Genomic DNA, 18,984 nt, shown 5'->3' on the forward strand with positions numbered 1-18,984 from the left:
AAAATTCCCGAAGTTGTAGGCATTTGAGTCGCGGCAAATACATGGGTCACAACCGGCTACTCGGCGCTCACGTAAAACTTCAAATGCGTTTTTCTCGAAACAGTGTTCTCAAAACGGTGGGACCTGTATCTTCAAAAGTTATTATCCGATTCGACTGAAACTTGTTTTATTTTGAAGATTATTCTTTTGGCTAGGGGGGGGACTAAAAAAAATTACAAAAAGTTGAAAATTTATAATTTTTAAAGGCGTTGAAAGGACGAAAAATACAGGGAAAAGTGATTTCAAACGTGAAGTGTCGTTATTTTCTAAAAAAAATGTAATTTTTGTAATTTTTTTAGTTCCCCCCTCCTAGAAAAAAGAATAATCTTCAAAATAAAAAAGGTTTCAGTCGAATCGGATAATAACTTTTAGAGATACAGGTCCCACCGATTTGGATCAATTTTTTGACGCCTTAACTTTAACGAATCCCCAGGGCTGTTTGCACTGATTAATTATAAAACAAAAAATATATTTCTATAACATAAGACATCCTTAATACAATGCAACAAGTCCCATTAAATTATATATAGTAGTTTTCCTTTAATTAATTCCTAAATATCACCTATTTTTTGGGGCTCTAGACCAGAACCTCCCCTTAAGCTCAACCTTGCAGCCCCTTTTACAAGGTGGTGTTTCAATATTGCTAACAAACCAGCGGCCGTAGCCGTGATGGAAACACCGGTTCTCGTTAGATCACCGAAGTTAAACATCACGGGGCGGTGTACTGGGGAAAGATGGGTGACCACCTTTCTCCCGGTGCGCTGCTGCTGCTGGGACCCGAAGGAGAGAGGAGGGAAAAATTAATGACTAATGTTCGTTGGGCAATTTAAGCAAAAATGCTTGAAACGCCATCCTGTGTAAAAACACAGGAAAAACAAAAATACAATATTGCTAACAATCGTAATAGTAATAGGGACGAATAGCGTCGTTTGAACGCTAACAGGACAGCGAGTAATTGCCCATAATTAAATATTTGAAAGCTACAGGAATCTTTATGAACCCCGTGTTCTAATTTCCTGCGAAAGTTCGCGTCGTCCAGTTCAATTTACCAAGTTACGAGCATTCCTCTACTTATATATTCTTGGGGGAGAGAATCTCAGTTTTCAACACTTGTTGCACGTTTGTTCCTCTCGCTTTTCTTCGTTTTAACAGCCTCCTTAGATCAGCGGCTAGGATGGTAAACAGGGAATTGTTGACTGTGACGGAATGGGCTGTTAAAAGGGGCCGCTACATTCGAAACGTCTGTGAGTTCATGGCTTAGTTGTATTTCCCTCCGCCGATGGTCTCCTCTTCTTTATATTTCATATAAAACGTCTCGATCGACGCTAAACCTCCGCGCACTTTTATCGCCCGCCTCCGAGTGCAGCCCCGTTGGAGGGGAGACCTTCCCTCGCGCCGTGAAGAATGACAATCGTTAAGGGAAAGTGGTTAACGCTGGCAGATTAGATCGGGTCTGTTAAGTCTAATTGAACCTTTTTTTTTTCACTCGACCACAGGCGCCCGAGAGAAACGAGGGATTTCAGTCGCTGGATTTCTCGCACGCGCGGTGACGCAATTTCTTTAAATGCTATTCGCATCCGGCGGTTTTGTGCGCTTTTTACCGCGGACGGTGAATAATTGCGTTATTATGCGCGACGCGTCGCTGCGAATACAGCATCTGAAATGAATTATTTCTGACGAGGCAAGAAAATATTTTGAGACGGAGTGTACTCTGTTGGATAGAATAGATGGGGTGGTTGATTAATTTAGTGTTTTGAAAGTCACTTTTTACGGCTTCTTCGGGTTTCAAGCTGGCAACTTCGCAGTGGAATTAAAACGAGAGTTAATTGTCATCCAGTCCCGCATGAAATCGTTCATTGATTTCGGAAACGGTGACCTAAATAATTGGTTTCGATTAACAAATGTTTTGCCTTAAAATACCACGACCGAGAATCTACTTAGTTTGTCATTCACGCTCCATTATTTCTGTTCGCTATTTTCGAATCGTTCTTCTCCTTAATAATAGCCCAGCAATCTATTCCGCAGTTTTAATTGGTTGGCGGCTAATTGGGCGGAAGTCAACTGCCGTTTAGAATTGGAATCAATCGACGATATAATTTAATCAGCGGCGTGCTAAAATTATATCAAACCGTTATCACTGCGGCAATTATTCCACGAAATTTTAGATGTTCCCGGCGAAATTATTGACGACGCGTGTTTCAAAGACTGTTATAAATTGAATTAACGCTCGAATGCGCCATACCAACGGTTTCTCTAATAATATTCTCTGCAATCAGCCTCGGTAATGGAAAAATGTTGTTATTTCTAGTGTAGCTTGCTTTGAGCGCAAAACACTCGTTTCTGTGAAATTGTTCACACGTGAATGGAATTCGTGATCGATCCTTGAACGAAGAATTCCCAGCGAAAATAGAAAATCTCGGCATTCCACTGTATTCGTTTAGTGTAACGAGTTACGAAGCAAGGTAGAAAGAAACGTTCAAGATTTTATGAAAAAAAATTCAACAATCACGCGTCACGTTGGCGAGAATAATGGAGCGCATTTTTTGTTTCTTGTTCGATGTTCGAAGTAAAAGAAATCACGATGGCGAGCAGCGATATCTGGTAGGTACATGGAGTGTGCTGGTCGCCTGTAATGAGTTTTGTTAATTACGTGCGAACCTCCGCAGGGTGGGCAGGTTAGCTGAGTTTCTCCTGCACGCTGGCCAGTGGATCGATAATGTCGTTTCTATCGAATGAAAGTAAGGCTTTTCACGACGTTTAACGAGGATTTTAAAGGTAAAACCGTTGGGATTGTGCGAGCCCTTTCTTTTCCTCCGTTTCACCCACGGAATCGCCCCTTTGCACCCCCCCTTTCGCCTCGCTCATTCGTCCGCTAACTCGCCAACTTACTCGCGCCATTTCTTTCCCCCGTTCGATCGATTACTCGTTTTCCCCTCCCTTATTAATTCACTTATTCTAAGGATACTTGGTTTCTTCCCTTTTCATCGGTAACCATTCATTTCTTTCCCGCTCCGGCGACGGGCGCTGATGAACAGAGATACTCCCCTTTTTAAAGATCCCCCTCCTTACCATCGACCATTCGATTCAGGTGATTTGGTCACTCTCTTTTTTTTGTGACTCGTTTGCCTCGGAATTATTATCTGTCTCGTTCTGATATAAGGTTTCTTTATTTTCATTTTGAGTGGACGCGTTTTTGTGTTTCTCTGTTGTATGAAACAATTTATTATCATAATGATTTCTCAATGAATTCTGTAGCTTTTAAATCATTTACGTAGGTATGTTATATTTCTTTTTGGTTTGTCGATGATGTTAACTTAGACTTTCCATTAGTTTAAAGTTTTTCTTGTGTACTCTTTTGCAATTTTTAGAAATTTCATTGGGTACCCTGTGATTCTTCGCGCTGCATTTATTGAGTCGAATGAACGAATTTAAGGGATGATAATAACAAATCAATAATGAATGATTTCGGTGTTACATTAATTATACTTCAATTGCGCCTGATAATTACAGTATTCAATGGTACCATTTACTACTTTAATGAATAGTTTACATACTATTAGCCGCGGTATTGGTTCACATTAATTACTACTGAATTGTTAATTAATATATGTCCTGCCATGTCGAGGACATATTTTATAAGGCTATCACACGTTCACGGAACAGTACAAAAATTCATTTCCAAATATTCACGAATGAAATACAAAATATCTTTAATTTATTCTTGCCACCGAGGAGAATCTCAAAATTTCCTAAAATACTAGAAAAATTAATTCTCCACATTTTTCGCAAGCAATGCTTGTCCCGCATAAACAATGCGAATTCTTAAACAAAAAACAACGAACCTGAAGTAACGTTAAACGTTCATAATACAACATACACTTTACTGTGATTAAACAGTTGCGGTAATTAAAAATAGCAGAGACTCGATGAGCAACCTTATCATTACCTACGTACAAGAAAGTAGAAAAATCAATTAAACAGACATCATTGTTTCTTCTTGGAAATTGCAGTTTTACTTGCAACTTATCCTCTCGGTACTCCCCATAACGATCGTGATTTCGATTAATATGGCGCGATCGAATAAACGGGGAGAGAATAGAGGAAATTATATCGCGAGAGACTCGCGCACGCGCTCGCCGGTGCAAATCCGAAAAGGCCAACTTCTTGTGGAAACGAATGAGGTACAGAAAGCAACTGGCGATAAACTCTGAGCAATATTCACGATCGAAACTTCGCGGTCTCCGCCCATAATTGAATCAAGTTTTCAGGGATTCGCTGCATTAACGGTGAACCAATGGGCTCCCGGGAGGAATATTCTGTTTCATTCATCCTGGAGCGGCACGAAAATAACGTGCTCGCTGCAAAAGGGACAGCAAATAATATAGAGGCACGCTAGTGATCCCCTCGAAAGAACCAGACTCCTTCAAATGAAATATGCAATCGCGCGGAAGGGAGTAGGATGTAAAAACGACCGAGTCTTTGATACGATTCCATGCCCCTTTTTAGAAGCGCACGCTAAATGAGAGCCATGTCTCTCTAACAAACGATTACTGTTTGTGTAAAGGAATTAAGCTACACATGCAAAGAGGGCAGAAGTGAAAAACAATCTTGCCCCGCAATGAGACGAGTAGAATAAACCATTCGTTTAATTTTCCAGGAGATAATACTGTCACCGTTCTGGTATTTTATTACAAAGGGGAAAAGTAAGGGAACATTTGAGCTTATTTATTATTGCGAAGGGAGAGACATTTTGTGGATTATAAAACAGTTTGTTGCCGGAGACCTGGCATTCGCATTGCTGACAGTAATTACAACGCCTTTGTGAAGCAGAGGGGAGAAGTGGCGTTCCTTTTGTCATAGTAAAAGAGGCGAATCTAGGAATCGTGAAGTTAATACTACTAATATGGAAGATATTTCCTAGAACAACTATCTAAATTTAAATAAGTTAAGTAGTCACTTAACCTCCACAGATTCTCGAAAAAAACTCCCCAACAAAAATTCTTATAAGATCATGCTCAAAAGAAAATAATAAATCCTTCCTTTTAAATGATTCAGTCGCACTTGGAAAGCTCTTCCCCTCCCGCATTACATTATCATAAACTTCCTCATTCCTTTATCAGAGACAGGGACTGGGGGAAACACATTTCGAGCGAGTTACCCCGTGGAGGAAATAGGTTTAATCTAGAGTGGTCCTTTCATCTAGTATCCATAGCCTTCGTTAACTTTAAGTTACACTGGGGGATCAGTTTTGCCTCGCGGGAAAAACTACCCGTGCCTCGTCTGAAAGAATACCTCTTCCGACGTACCATCTCCGAAAGAAGAAAGATCTATCGCGTAGCGATCCAAGCACAGAAGAGGCCCTCCCTCTCTGGGAGTTTGAAAAGTCGAGTCGCTGTTTCATCAACCTTTTCCAGATCCATCGACTCGATCAGCCCGAACGATCTTTCATCCATCGATTCCGGAACGCGTCGTCCTTTCGCGTCGAAGATGGCGCGCGTTCGTCGTTGTGGCGGTGGTATAGGGGGACAGCAAACGTAGCCAGCAATTTCCCTTTGGGAACGAGGGGAAGGGACTTCAATGAATAGTGGTATCGCAATTAAAAGCATCGTTATTCCGAATGACGTCGATGGAGCCCTTTCCGCTTCGTGGCCACTGAATCTGGATTTTCGTCGTCGCCATTGCGAGCTAGCGGTCCGATTCGAATTGCTAAACTCACTCGAGGGATCAGCGGCGATCTGGGTTGTTTAATAAAAGACGCTGGGAGAGATTTATCTGTCCTTTGTCCCATTTATTTCTTGTCCCTGTATGTTCTCGTAAACGGGGGGGATTTTGGGAGGTTGCTTTAAAGGTAGTTTCGTTTCAGTCTCCTCTTGTGGTGGGCTGCATATACGTGTTCAGAGATCGATTGGTGGATCTGGAAAATTCTTTAATTAAATGGAAGCTGTAAAAATTGGGAGGAACATTTAGAAGTGTTTGAAAGTGTTTGAAGATGTTGAAAAAAGCAACTGGAAGTGACTGCAAGTATCTGGAAGAGTTTTATAGTGATTGGTAGAGTTTGAAAGAGTTGAGAAGAGTTTTGAAAGCATTTGGAGAAAGTTTGGAATAGTATGAAGGAGTGTCAAAATGTTTGGAAGAATTAGAAGGAACATTTAGAAGAGTTTGAAAGTGTTTGAAGATGCTGGAAAAGCAACTGGAAGTGACTGCAAGTATCTGGAAGAGTTTTATAGTGATTGGTAGAGTTTGAAAGAGTTCAGAAGAGTTTTGAAGCATCTGGAGAAAGTTTGGAATAGTATGAAGGAGTGTCAAAATGTTTTGAAGAATTTGAAGGAACATTTAGAAGAGTATGAAAGTGTTTGAAGATGTTGGAAAAAGAAACTGGAACTGACTACAAGTATCTGGAAGAGTTTTATAGTGATTGGTAGAATTTGAAAGAGTTGAAAAGAGTTTTCAAAGCATTTGGAGAAAGTTTAGAATAGTATGAAGGAGTGTCAAAATGTTTTGAAGAATTAGAAGGAACATTTAGAAGAGTTTGAAAGTGTTTGAAGATGTTGAAAAAAAGCAACTGGAAGTGACTGCAAGTATCTGGAAGAGTTTTATAGTGATTGGTAGAATTTGAAAGAGTTTAGAAGAGTTTTGAAAGCATTTGGAGAAAGTTTAGAATAGTATGAAGGAGTGTCATAATGTTTGGAAGAATCTTATTCCATCGATGCACTTCAAACTGAACTTGTTCCTGAACAACTATTTAACAAAAAACACCAGGATCTCACTCTACTTTTGAAACACACCATCAAACCATGAGATTTTAAAGGAATCTAAGTCCCAGCAAAGCAACCATATCTTCTACAATTATTTCACACCACCCACTGTTTACAAATCCACCTTCCGATCTACCAAGTGAAAGCTATCAAGTGAAAGCTTCTCCCTGCAAGCACATTCCTCGCTGAAGCTACCAACAAAGGGAATATTATTATCGATGCGTCGATATAAAACACAATGGTCGTTTAACAGTGTTTCCCGCCTAGTCCTCATTAATTCAGGCTCACCGTTGCACGCAATAAGGACAGACGGTTCCCTTCAGCCAGGACGCCGTTTTATGGCAATTTGGGAATATGGCTGTACGAGCTTTGTCGACGATGATAGTGGTACCAAAGGCAGTTACGTCGAATTGCTGAACTTACGAGAAAGGGAATAATCTACGCTCGCGTCTCTAGAGTATTGCAGCTAGCCCGCTGTCTCTAGAGACATCCTCTCTGTAAATACGTCCAGCCATTTTCAGCAGGGTCGCGCGAACAACGCTGGCCGCGTTATTGACTACTGTTTCATTCATCACTTTTGGCATTTGGTCAATGGTAATAGCGAAACTATTTCCCCTCTGCAACACGGGCTTGTCTGCATCGCATCAGAAACACTAGCTGCGCGAGGCACGGACCGTTTAATTCCGCTCTTAGTACACGCGATGGAATATTTCATCGACCATTTTGAATATTATTAAGGGTACTTATAGGTGAGCTACCGTAGTTGTACTAGTCCAGTCACGAGGCTGAAAGTGGCTTTAATATTTTCGATGCTAGTTTGAATGAACGTGGAAAGTTTTAAGCTTACGATTTTTAAATATTTTCAGCAATTCTGTTTTGTATCCGAGGAATTCTTTGCGCAGACAAGTCTGGTCTATTTTGAGTATTTATTTAATATTTTAGAGATATAATTGCTATGAATATTTTAGGCGAATGCGCAACTAAGGTTTTTAAAGCTTATAGTTTATACAATTCATTACTGCGGTTGAACTTTAAATTCGCTTTGCTATTGAATCACGCTCTAGAATCCTGCTGTTAAAAAACGTCCACGTTAGTGAACAGATACATATTTGTTAAAGTAACAGCGAAACTGGTAATTCTGCATGGCTGACAATGGAAGGGTAATCCGCGAAACGCGTATTTTCGCGTGACAGACGTCGCAGATATACGCACGCTAATGCTTAAAAATTACAGTGGAAAAACGCGGGGTTTCGTCGGCGCGCACTGTGTATTCGCTCGGAGCGGAAACGAAATATTTTAATTACGCGGGAGATCGAAACGGTGATTGAGAAACCATGTAAAATTCACGGGCCCGTTGTTTGCGGCCGATTATTTTTAATAATCCGCGAAACAAACTTTTAATTATTGTCGCCGCCAGCAACATGCTTCCGCGCCAATAAACAAAGATTCGAGGCGAAAACTTTCGACTGCCCTGCCCGCGATTACTCACGACTGAATTGCTTCGCGATTTTTACGAAGCTGGGAATTTCAATAATGGACACTGCTCGCAAATGAAGCTTGTAAAATGGAGCGCGTGCATTGCAGGAAAAACTTTACTGTGTTCTTTCATGTACAACAAGGGCTGCGGTGGATATCGATCTGAGACCAATTTTAATTATTTTCAGTCGATTATAATACATGTAATTATGCTAGGTATAGGGTAATAAAAAGTGTAAAGTACGAAGGTTATTTGTAACTGTTAAATTGTTAGCAATTGGGGGTAGCTGCAGCTATTTCCAGAAGGAATACAAAGTTTAATAGAAATTTAGTTGTGTCGTGCAAGGCATTCTCTGAAGGGCAGAGGCAGAGATCAGAATCCATAGAAATCGTCTCGTTAACTTCCCCTTTCCTTGTTCGTTACTAATATCTTCATCGATATCAGAAAACACTCAAATTAAAGAATTCGAATTTAAAGAAAGCATCTGTGATTGCACAAATACCCAAATCACTAGCAGAGCTTCAACAACCACGGGAAACATTTTCTTTATTGAAACCAGAACCAACAAGAATTCTTCTACTCTTCTATTCACATGCTCGAAACTACAAACTCGGTGGCCATTATCCACAGCATTCCTATTTGATTTCCAACATAAAAATTCGTCTTCGCGAAAGCTAACTTTTTAGTCAGAAATCACTCTGCGAATTTAGTATCGTCCTTTCTTCCAATGGTCCACAAAATTGGCCTCGCAGAAACCGTCCAGTTTCCTCTACCATCCCGCACTTTTCTTCGGTTTGAGAGAAAGCAAAGTGCCCGAGCAATCCGAGGTTCGACGATCGGGGTGGCAGTTGCCAGTAACCACGTTATCGTCCACGATCCAGCGAGATTTTAATATCACGAGCGATAAAGCTGCCCATGGACTTTTGCTGTGTTCCCAGCTTCCCAGGGAGTTGGAAAGTTTGAGGGCCCAGCCTCGCTGTAAGACAGGTTTCCCATAAGAAACCGCTCTGCTGGATCATCGAGCGGGGCTTTCAGCGTCACGTCAATCGAAAAGTTCCGCTGGAAAAAGTCGCAGTTCGGTCAAACACCCTTTTTACGTGCAATCAGCCTCGGTTGGGGGAAACTTTGATCCCCCCGGCATCGCGTACAGGCGGGAGATCGCTTTTTTCCTTCCCCTTCAGCCCCTCGATCCTTTAGGATTTCCATGCGTTCGCTTTTATCCCTGTTCAGCGAACATCGACGGGCGTGTAAAACGTGTCCTATGAATTACAAGCTGGTGATGAGTTAGAAACGGACGTCACCAGTGTCACACAGTGTCAATAAAATTCTCGGTCTCATTATACTATCCAGTGGCGGATTTGAAGATTTTGCGTCCTTAGGCTAACAAGCGAAATCCCTTTCCGCGAAATAAAATAAAACAGTCGAGCCAATTTCAAAATTAATTCAATATGCCAATTCACATCCGAGTCATTGCTAATTCGCTCCACGAAAAAAAGCAGTGAATTGTTTTTACAGTTGTCTCAAGCTTGTGTGTTTAAACCTTCTGCAATTTCTTGCGCTGAAAATTTGTCGCGCTGAAAATTTGTCGCGCTCAAAACTTTGCCGCTTCCCGAAATTTGATGCTCCGCAAAATGTGCCGCGTCCCAAAATTTGCCGCCCTAGACTGCACCTTTCTTAGCCTATACCCAAATCCGCACCTGATGCAATCGATATACCTTCGAACCCTCGACGAAGACCACTGCAATGAAGATTTGAGAAACCTCAAACAACAGAAGTGCAAATAATGAAAGCCCCAAATATTTTAGGAAAATAATTACGAAGCGTCAGCAATGAAACTGCCTTTACCCAGAATCTAAAGAAAGAGGCGAACAGAAATGGGTAAAAAGAAAATGAAATTCGGTGAAATTCATAACGATCCTATCTCTACAATTCTAGTCTCTACGATTAATATCGTAAAGTTCCTCTACGATGTATCGTAGACAGTGTACGCTCATCAAGAACGTGAAACAACGAGGGATGTACATTTCCAGATCCACGAAACGTCCAACGAAATCGCGAGCAGGCAGACAGAGCTCGGACGCGCGCCAGAAATCCGTCGTAGAGCCGGAAGCAGCGGTTGCAGAGGAAACCGCGGCGCGACGATAGCTCGCAGCGGCTGCAGTGGGGTGGAAAAGTCAGGCTCGACGCGCGAGAGAATGTTTTTTAATTAGCGAAGATGAAAGGGGCGCGGCTGTCTGGCGTCGATCCCAGAGATGCACTGTCGCTTCGACAAGCTTTCGAGCTCTCGAACAGTTCTCGCCAGCCTTGCCACGCAGAAATGAAGATGAGACATGCATCATTCACACGTCCGAGTCGAATTATACAACACGAACCTTTTTGGCATGTTTTCGGGTTCATATTTTCTGAGAAACATCGAAATTATCGTCCAAGTATCGTTTTACTTTGTAACCGAGCAACTTACTTTATTTTAATAATTTAAGAATTCTGGAAATTCGTCAGTGACCCCTCGGATTCGGTTGACTAAGTTAAAAGAGAGTATTTGAAAACCTTGTGCCACTCGAAGTGTTAGAATAAAATTTAGATTTCCGTGGGGCAGAGAAAACGATCGATCTGTTGGAAAAGAATCGAGTTTCATCTGTCGGGTTTTTTTTATAAGGTTCGTTAAGAAATTACGTTGATTTTTCAGTATGGCGGCGAGGCAGGGAGGAGATTGGCTCCGCAGGAGAAGCCGCTGGAGATACAGGACCAATTCCTTCAAAAGCTCGGCTACCAGGACGTGTCAAGAAGATCTCGACTGGGAGTCGATCCTGAATTGCGACACCTCATTGCCTTTCACGTGGGTGAGTGCGATTTCTTTTATTCTGGGAGCGTTCCTTTAGCATCGAGCGACCTTGGCTTGAATTTTTTGTCAGATCCCTTCGTGGGGCGATTCTCTTCTGGAGAGAAGAATAGAGGTATCTGTCGAATGCTAAAGTGCAAGGTACTGTAATACGGAGTGCCTTTACATGAGTAAATAAAGACTGGAAAATAAGAGGTACGAGAAAAAGCGAGTGGATAGTGCGTACGTAGAATATACTGTGGGTTCTTTTAACCGAGATGCTTGCAGGCTGGAACTTTTAATGATAGATAACTATATCAAGTGGTATTAAATAACTACGTCGTAGGGGAAATATTACCAATGCTCTAATCCTTAGAACCTCCATATTCGTATTCAACTTAATTTAAAAAGAGCCGAAGTACCTTCAAAAATGCATTACTCACAAAGTCACCCACAAAAATGTCGTGCCTACGAACAAATTCGCAAAGGAGCATGTTCCGCTAAATTTTGTGACAAGGGAATATCCCGAACCCGGAAATTCAAAAAATTCTGAACCTTTGCGAATATGTAGGGAATTTCCTCCTGACTACGAAGCCATTTTTGTTTGCTGCCCAAACGCACTCTAATCGGGTGTAATTGACCCCTGAATATCCGGTTATTTTCCAAATTTGTGTGATAACTCGTGAACTGTAAAATGATTTTTTTACCAAATGATAGATCTAATTAAAAGAAGTAACTTTTGTCTTGAAACTTTTTTTCTATCTCTTACAGTTCGCGAGTTATACCACATCTGAAAATAGCCGATTTTCAGGGGTTAATTTCACCCTCTTCGAGTGAATTTGGGCAGCAAACAAAAATTGCGTTGTAATCAGGAGGAAGTCCCCTACATATTGACAAAGTTTCAGAATTTTTACAAATTTTCGGGGTCCGGGATCTTCCCTTGCGAGACCTTTCAACCCTATCCCTGTAGATCAATCCTCCTTCCCCAAAATTGAAGGAGCCCAACTAATAATAATATACAGTCTGCAAAGAAAAGGACAGAGAATGAATTTTTTAATCTTTTAAAAAATTCAAATTTATTTAAATCTCGCAGAAGGGTTATAAAAAATATAGAGAAAATAATTATTACAGTGTGTCAAGAGTGTAACTTAAAGAGGCGTCAATAGGAAAATAAAAAAAAGAATGGAATGAGTTGAATTAACTCGAAAATCCCGGTGTTGTCTCAAGGGATGCCGCGAATCCGAGCTTCGCTTCATCCCCCGTTGGTTAACGCGCTGCCACGTCGAACAGCGCTGGTCCTCGCGCCAGTTCTCATTTGCACCCTTTAAATTTTCAAACTCTCAGCCGCGACGGGAAAACACGGGCCGTGTAACGAAATTTCGCGTCCAACGACCCCGACGGAAATTGCGTAGGCTGGCCCCTTTATTGGAAAGGGCGTTTCCATGGGACGCTGGGCGAAAAGCTCGTCGGGCTCGGAAAATTATTCATACGCGTATATTGTCCGCCTGTACCATTCGAGGCGTCTTCGATCGCGTCGAATTGTTTGTCCCAGCAATATTCAGCTGAAATTCTAAATTTCGTTCGCGGCTCAGGATCTTTTCGAATACTCGACATTTCGACGTCTGTTTCTAGGACTTCGGAAGTTCTGAAGCTCAGGGGAAGGTCATCTAATTAGGTATAAAAGAAATCTTAGTGCGTGCAAAAGGGATCGCGTTATCTGGCTTCGTGCGAAATAATACAACAGTTAATTTATAATATGTAATTTATAATATGAGGGATTTTTCTTGCTGTATTTGCTTCAATTCTAAATTCTAAGGTAATTCTTTAAACTTGAATTTTTGGAATGTTCGCGGAAAGAAGGGTAAGCTAGCAACTGGGTAATGTCATACGAAGGATCTTTTTTCATCGGGGATATGAATATTAATTTCAGCGTAAATAAGGAAGATAAAGTTCCGCGGTCAGGGTAATTGAATTAAAAATGCTCCGAGCAGCACGGTGGGATATTTGTTTAAACATAGGTACAAGGAAGTTGAGGGAAGAAGTTTTTATTTGGCAAACAGTCTCACACGTTGCATAATGTATGGTAGTATATGAGAAAGCATTACGTCTTTGTAGTAAACATTAATTGCGTAACCCATTGAAGTCGACTCGCCGATCGATCGTTTGCGAGTGCATAATTACACGCGTTAATCATGCTAATTAGATGCGCATCGGAAAATACCGATAAAGTATATAATTCAAACGGGCTGGTAAATTGCAAGGGGAAGTTAATCAGATTAATCTGCTTGAACGATCGCAATCGTTTCGTTGGCATATTCTGAAATCAACAAAGAGCACAACGATCGCTTCTGTTTTTACCCCTGCTAGAATTGTCAGCTTCGGCGAGCTAAAAATTCAAAAATCAATTTTTAAGGGACGAAATACTTGAAACACTTGTCGCAGATTCCACGTCAAGTTCCCACTGGTACCCACTTAAATTACTAACGAGGCCCTAATAAATATCTTATAAATGTGTTTTGTGTCATATTGCGAATCAGTGAAGTAGATAGGTGAAAGCCCTTCAAATTTAAAGAAGCTTTTGTATTTCCTTATGAATGTAATCTCTTTATCGCGGTAATGCTAATTACCGACTCTGAGATTCGCCTGCTTTTTAAACTTCCCTCGTGCCCCATTTATGTATAACTTTCTCAGAACTCCTCTGGACAATCAATTCACGCTTAGAAATAATTTATCACGTCCGCTACCACCATGCATTTGAAAATCCACAAGCCACAGAAATCACTGCGTTCGGATAGCGTATGAAACTTGCAAATTTTTTCGGCTCACGTATATATGAAGCAGGTCTGTCACGAATAATTGGCTTGTAGTGAAAAGCACGTGTACTGAAAAATAGAGTCTAAGCAGTTCGGATGTCATCATACATGTTGCAACACCAGCAGGAAGTTTTATCAGGGCAATCTTCGCCGCTGCGATCGGTGCTGTGTGCACGCGTATCGCTTTATCGGTGTGCTGTCCCTGAAATGCGCGAAACTTGTGGCTGATCGAATGGCCCGATCGAAACGACTAATATACGGCACATGAACTATCAACTGGCGATAAACTCGCTGCGTTGGCTCCCCGCGTAACCATTGTTGAACGTTAATCGGTCGATCCAACTAACCGTACAGTTTAACGCGACCGAATTCCACATCGTGAATGGCCGTCGCCGGAAATCGGATGTGCATTGTCCGTGATAACTTTACACTATCGTCACGATGACACAGGCAACGCGTGCTTTCGCCATGACTAAGAACGCGTGTCCATGATTATCCCACGCGTAGGTATTCGTTTCGGACGTAAATCGTGGCAAATTCATGGGAATGCGAGGAAGGAGACGCGAAAGAAATGGTCCGATTAATTCTACAGTGTTTCAAGCGACGCGGAGGCTTTGTTGTATACCAACGTCATTTAAATCTATATAAAGTATTAGTCAGCGCGTTAGTTTTCCAGATAGCAATAGTAAGCACCCTGAAGTCCTTCTTTTATGACCTTATCCGTACCCTATTACTCATCCTTGAACCTCGATCTCTATGCCTCATCCCTTAACGACCATTAAACTCAGGACAACCCCCACTTTTCAGCTTACCGAAAACCGTACATATATATATTACACGCAATTCTTCCAGTCAGAAGCACTTGAGCACTTCAGTCCGAATAGTCTGGACACGAGAATCTAGTTCTGAATCTATAATCTAGTATTTATCTGTAATCGTCTTAGTTTCCGTTATTTGTATAAAGTTATTTAATAAAATAAAAGTAATACGAAAAATACGGAATACAACAGCTTAATGGCTAGAACTTCTCTTCGTTTCTCTGACAGAAGGAAATTTTGGTGGCTAAGAAATTTCAGTTTTTGCAATTGCATCTGTGTCCTTATTAAAATTTCACTGCACGCTTCAAATTCGGAGGGACTCGAGACGTGTCAACCGTTCGGAAAGGTGGTCACGCTATCACAGTCGAGCAAAGGCTCGATGTCGAAGCGCGAGGCAATATTCATACATATTATCCCGCAGAGGTGGGTAGCCGAATATCTCGTTTGAACTAAACCCGTAGTTCTGCACAATCTCCGGCCCAGACTATGACCTTAACAAAGTCCTCGGTTACTCTTCACCCTGCCCACCACCTTCCCTCTGGCACTTCGGAATGGTTAATCGCTGTTTGCCCATCAAATAACGCCACTAATTGCCTGCCACCTTAGATACACGCTTATTCGACCGGCCCCGAGCCTCTCGCCCCAGAGATACACGTTGTCACAGAGGATATCGACGCTGTTCCGAGGCTGTAATTAAATGACAGTTCGCGACGAAGTTGATCCTCCCTGGGAGGAATCTATAGCGCGCGACACGGTGTTGGAATCGATGCCAGAAGTGGAACACGCGAATCGTAGGCTTCTCCGTGGCGACACGAGCCAACTATGGGAACTAAATTCCCCGATACGCAAAATATGACATGTTATTCCGCGCGAGGTTATAGACAATTAATAAAACTTGCTTCGTTCAAAGCAACGTTTATTCAACTAATTGAAAAAGATACGAGGTTCCCTGTGCGCTCACAAAATCGATAAAAAATTACGGTAGATCCGCTCTGAATCAGAACCGCGACTGAGCTGGTATTAAACTTGCCGCTCATCTCCGACTGTACTTTCCACTGGAGTTTTGAAGCTCCGAAATTTATTCCTCGGTATGCGAAGCGTGATCAGTGACTCTGGGGCTAACAAGTAATCGCTCCCCAGCCTTGAACTCTGATTTTAATGCAACTTGAAAATTTTTAAATGAAACAACAATTTCTTCCCGCGAAAATTCACTGTGCAGGGTTGAAATCAGCCCTTAAAGTTACCGCGTTTTTTTTTAATATAACTTTATCCTTCTTTCGGCAGTGGGATAGAGCAGAAGAAACTGAACAATTCTCATATTTAAAGTTTTCTTTTACCTCGCATCGTTACAAAGTTATATTAAACAGAAACGAAAACACGCGAGAACTTTTGGGGGGCTGATTTCATCCCTTCAGAGTGAATTCCCGCGGATTAAAAGATTGCTCCTCGCATGCTCCAATATTCTCTACACTCGCAGGAATTCTCGAGTTGGGAATGTTTCCCTCGTAAGACAATTCAAGATTCACAACGCGACGCGCAATAAGCGGAAGAAGACTCGAGATTCGTTTCGCGAAGCGTTTGCAGTAATTTCAATGAAGCGGGCTGCAGACGTTGCAAACGAATAATTAAGAATATGCTTGCGAATTGAAAATTCCTCGTCCGATTGCTTCGAGGCCCACGACCCATCGGCGATGGAATAGTCATGGTGGGTGGCCCGTTCGTAGTGGGTGAAACTTTCACCGAGAAATTCCGAACTGTTAGCCAGTCTGTAATCGGCATTTAACGTTTCAGCTTAGCCAGCCGCTGGGTCGTTTTCCCTTGCAAGGCGAACGCCTCGTTCCCGGAACTTCCGCCGTGGAAACTCTCAGTCGTTAGCGGTTATTATGGTTAAACATGGTCGACCTCGTGGCTGCACGACCCTCGCCCAGATGAATTTACTGTTTTAAAGGCCGTCGAACGTGTGGCGCACGCGTGCACAATATTAGTGTAGCACCCTTCGATGTTAGCATAATCTGTTTTGACTGGGTCACGTACCACTCCGTGCTAGCTTAACCTTCATAAATTCTGATAACGTACGTACGTGCGTTTTATCGTGGCCATGCTGGACGAATTAACGTGGAGGGGTTGCACTTTCATTTAGGGAAACAAGAATCAAGCGAGGTCAGGTCTCTATCGTTTAAAGCTTACAGATATTAGATACTGAAATGTATTCGTCCTTGCAGTGGACCTGGTCTGAGTTGCAGAGGAGCATTGCCAGTGTTCACTTAGCTCGCGAAGCTCCCCGTAGCATTGCGATACCTATTTTCTTTGCGCCATCGATCGTCCATGTTCCCCTCGCCCCCGCGGCCAGGCGAGGTTAACATAATAAACGTTGAAACGTTCGCGTGAATTGAAATAATAAAGATAAATTGTAGCTTGCAGCGATGTAAACGCCAAGTCGGACGTTTAATCCGCTTGGGGCTTTGAAATTGATACAAGCTTCACTTGCTCCACCTTGTTCTCCCTTTGTTCGTCAAACGGGCGATTCCATTTTCAATTGCCGCGCTTTAATCGTTTCCCTTTGGTAATTAAAATATAATCGTATTTGATAGGAGTTCATTTAATTCGTTATTAAAGCAGTATGAACGTCCAGTTGCGAAAACAGAATTCCTTTGTTTCATCCCTCGGTCGTATTTTAAAAGGGGACGTTTAAGCAAGAGAGAGTGCTCCTTCTAGATAGAATCTTTGTATGAAGAGATAATAGCAGCGAAGGTTTGAAACTGTATTGGACTTCGTTCTGATAAAAAACCCGAGATGGATGTAGGATAAGCCAATAATTTTCTTTAAAAGGGAGCAGATTTTCTTCCCTGTCTGTTGAAAAATTTGTTAAACCCCCATGTCTAAACCTTTACTTTAACGTCCGTCTCGAGAACCCTGGCAAGCACGTTTCCTCGGCAGTAATGAGAATTACAAAATTGCAAATAAAATAAAATGTTTTAAGCCGCGATCAAGTCTTGCCTGAAACTCTAGACCTTCAATCTGGCATTTGCGCCAGACAGGCGGGAATTAAACCTTGAACATTTTAATCAGTACTAAATATTTCATCGCCATGCACCTTCGTAATCATATTTATCTTATTATTTTGCCTCTGATGTACCAAGCATCTTATACTCTTTTCTCCGCAAAAATGAAACGATATTTTAACTAAATATTATGCTAAACATTGAATGTTAAACTATTTTATAATATTAAGTGGCCATTCTACTTTGTTGGGCCGAAAAATGAAGCTATTTTTGAAGATTTTTTTCTTAGTAAATACAACATATAATGAAATAAATCTTTTTGGTATTTATTAAGCTAATCTGATATTATACAAAAAAAATTAAAAAGAATTTTTTTAATTTGTTTAAAGTTATATAATAACCCCTTAAGAACGGAACACTTCTTCGTATCCATAGATGCTTAATCTTCTATTTAATTCATAAACGTCTCACACTACTTATCCTATCAACGTCACTCGATCTTCTTAATTGACCCCTTCTTCCATCGCCAGGCAGCGAAACCTACTCTCACACTTTCGGCTGATAGTGCAAACCCACCCCCTCCAACTAAATCCACATATTAGGGCCGCCGCTATCGCTGCCGTAATTCACATCGCTATTGGCAGGCTTACGGTCAGCTTCGGCGACCAGGTTGTTCGTTGCAACATTCATGCGCGCTGTCAATTGTTCCCTATATCATCAAACAACGAATCAGCCTCTGCCGATGTTATCGGGACGGCATGCATTGTTTTGCAGTGGCTACCAGCCGAAGATCGACTCTCCATTACCGTGATTAATGTATCGTTCGGCGGCCGTGGGATTCATTGACGTTGCTCATTTGCTCGTTATCGATACGCCTGTGTGCAACGTCCGCGATTAATTGAAAATGTGAAGCGCGAGATTATAGAAGTTGCTTCGAAGTTGGGATATATTTCGAATTAACCAGCTCCGCGAAATAGAAAGTACAGAAGTTCTGCGAGCCTCGTCTTTGCCTCGAACCTTCGTCTTCCAAGCAGCGCTCCGTCGAAGGGACTCAAATGGTTGGGTAGCACAACAGCTTCGTTCCAAGTAAAGTATTTAATTAACTGGTTGTCCTTCGGCGGAGGTCCTGCGATATATGAAGGGACAGGGTTTCTCCCGGAGGCTTTAAAACCCAGAAAAAGGGGATCCAGTCGGCGGAGAAGGGGCCAGTATCGCGTAACCACGCGCAGCATAACACTTTAACTTAATTAGCCCAGCAAATT

At 41.8% G+C, this 18,984-nt stretch overlaps 1 protein-coding gene across 4 annotated transcripts in view; it reads left to right on the forward strand.

Annotated features, from left to right (window-relative positions):
* Phlpp (PH domain leucine-rich repeat protein phosphatase) overlaps window positions 1–18,984 on the forward strand; it is a 135,603-nt gene that overhangs the window by 48,768 nt on the left and 67,851 nt on the right. For all 4 annotated transcript variants that reach the window (XM_076818967.1, XM_076818970.1, XM_076818968.1 and 1 more), the window contains exon 3: window positions 10,958–11,111. In XM_076818967.1, the coding sequence (XP_076675082.1) occupies window positions 10,958–11,111 (154 nt within the window). The remainder of the gene's footprint in view (window positions 1–10,957; window positions 11,112–18,984) is intronic.

This window comes from Andrena cerasifolii, chromosome 8 (genome assembly GCF_050908995.1).
Source record: "Andrena cerasifolii isolate SP2316 chromosome 8, iyAndCera1_principal, whole genome shotgun sequence".
Classification (NCBI taxonomy): domain Eukaryota; kingdom Metazoa; phylum Arthropoda; class Insecta; order Hymenoptera; family Andrenidae; genus Andrena; species Andrena cerasifolii.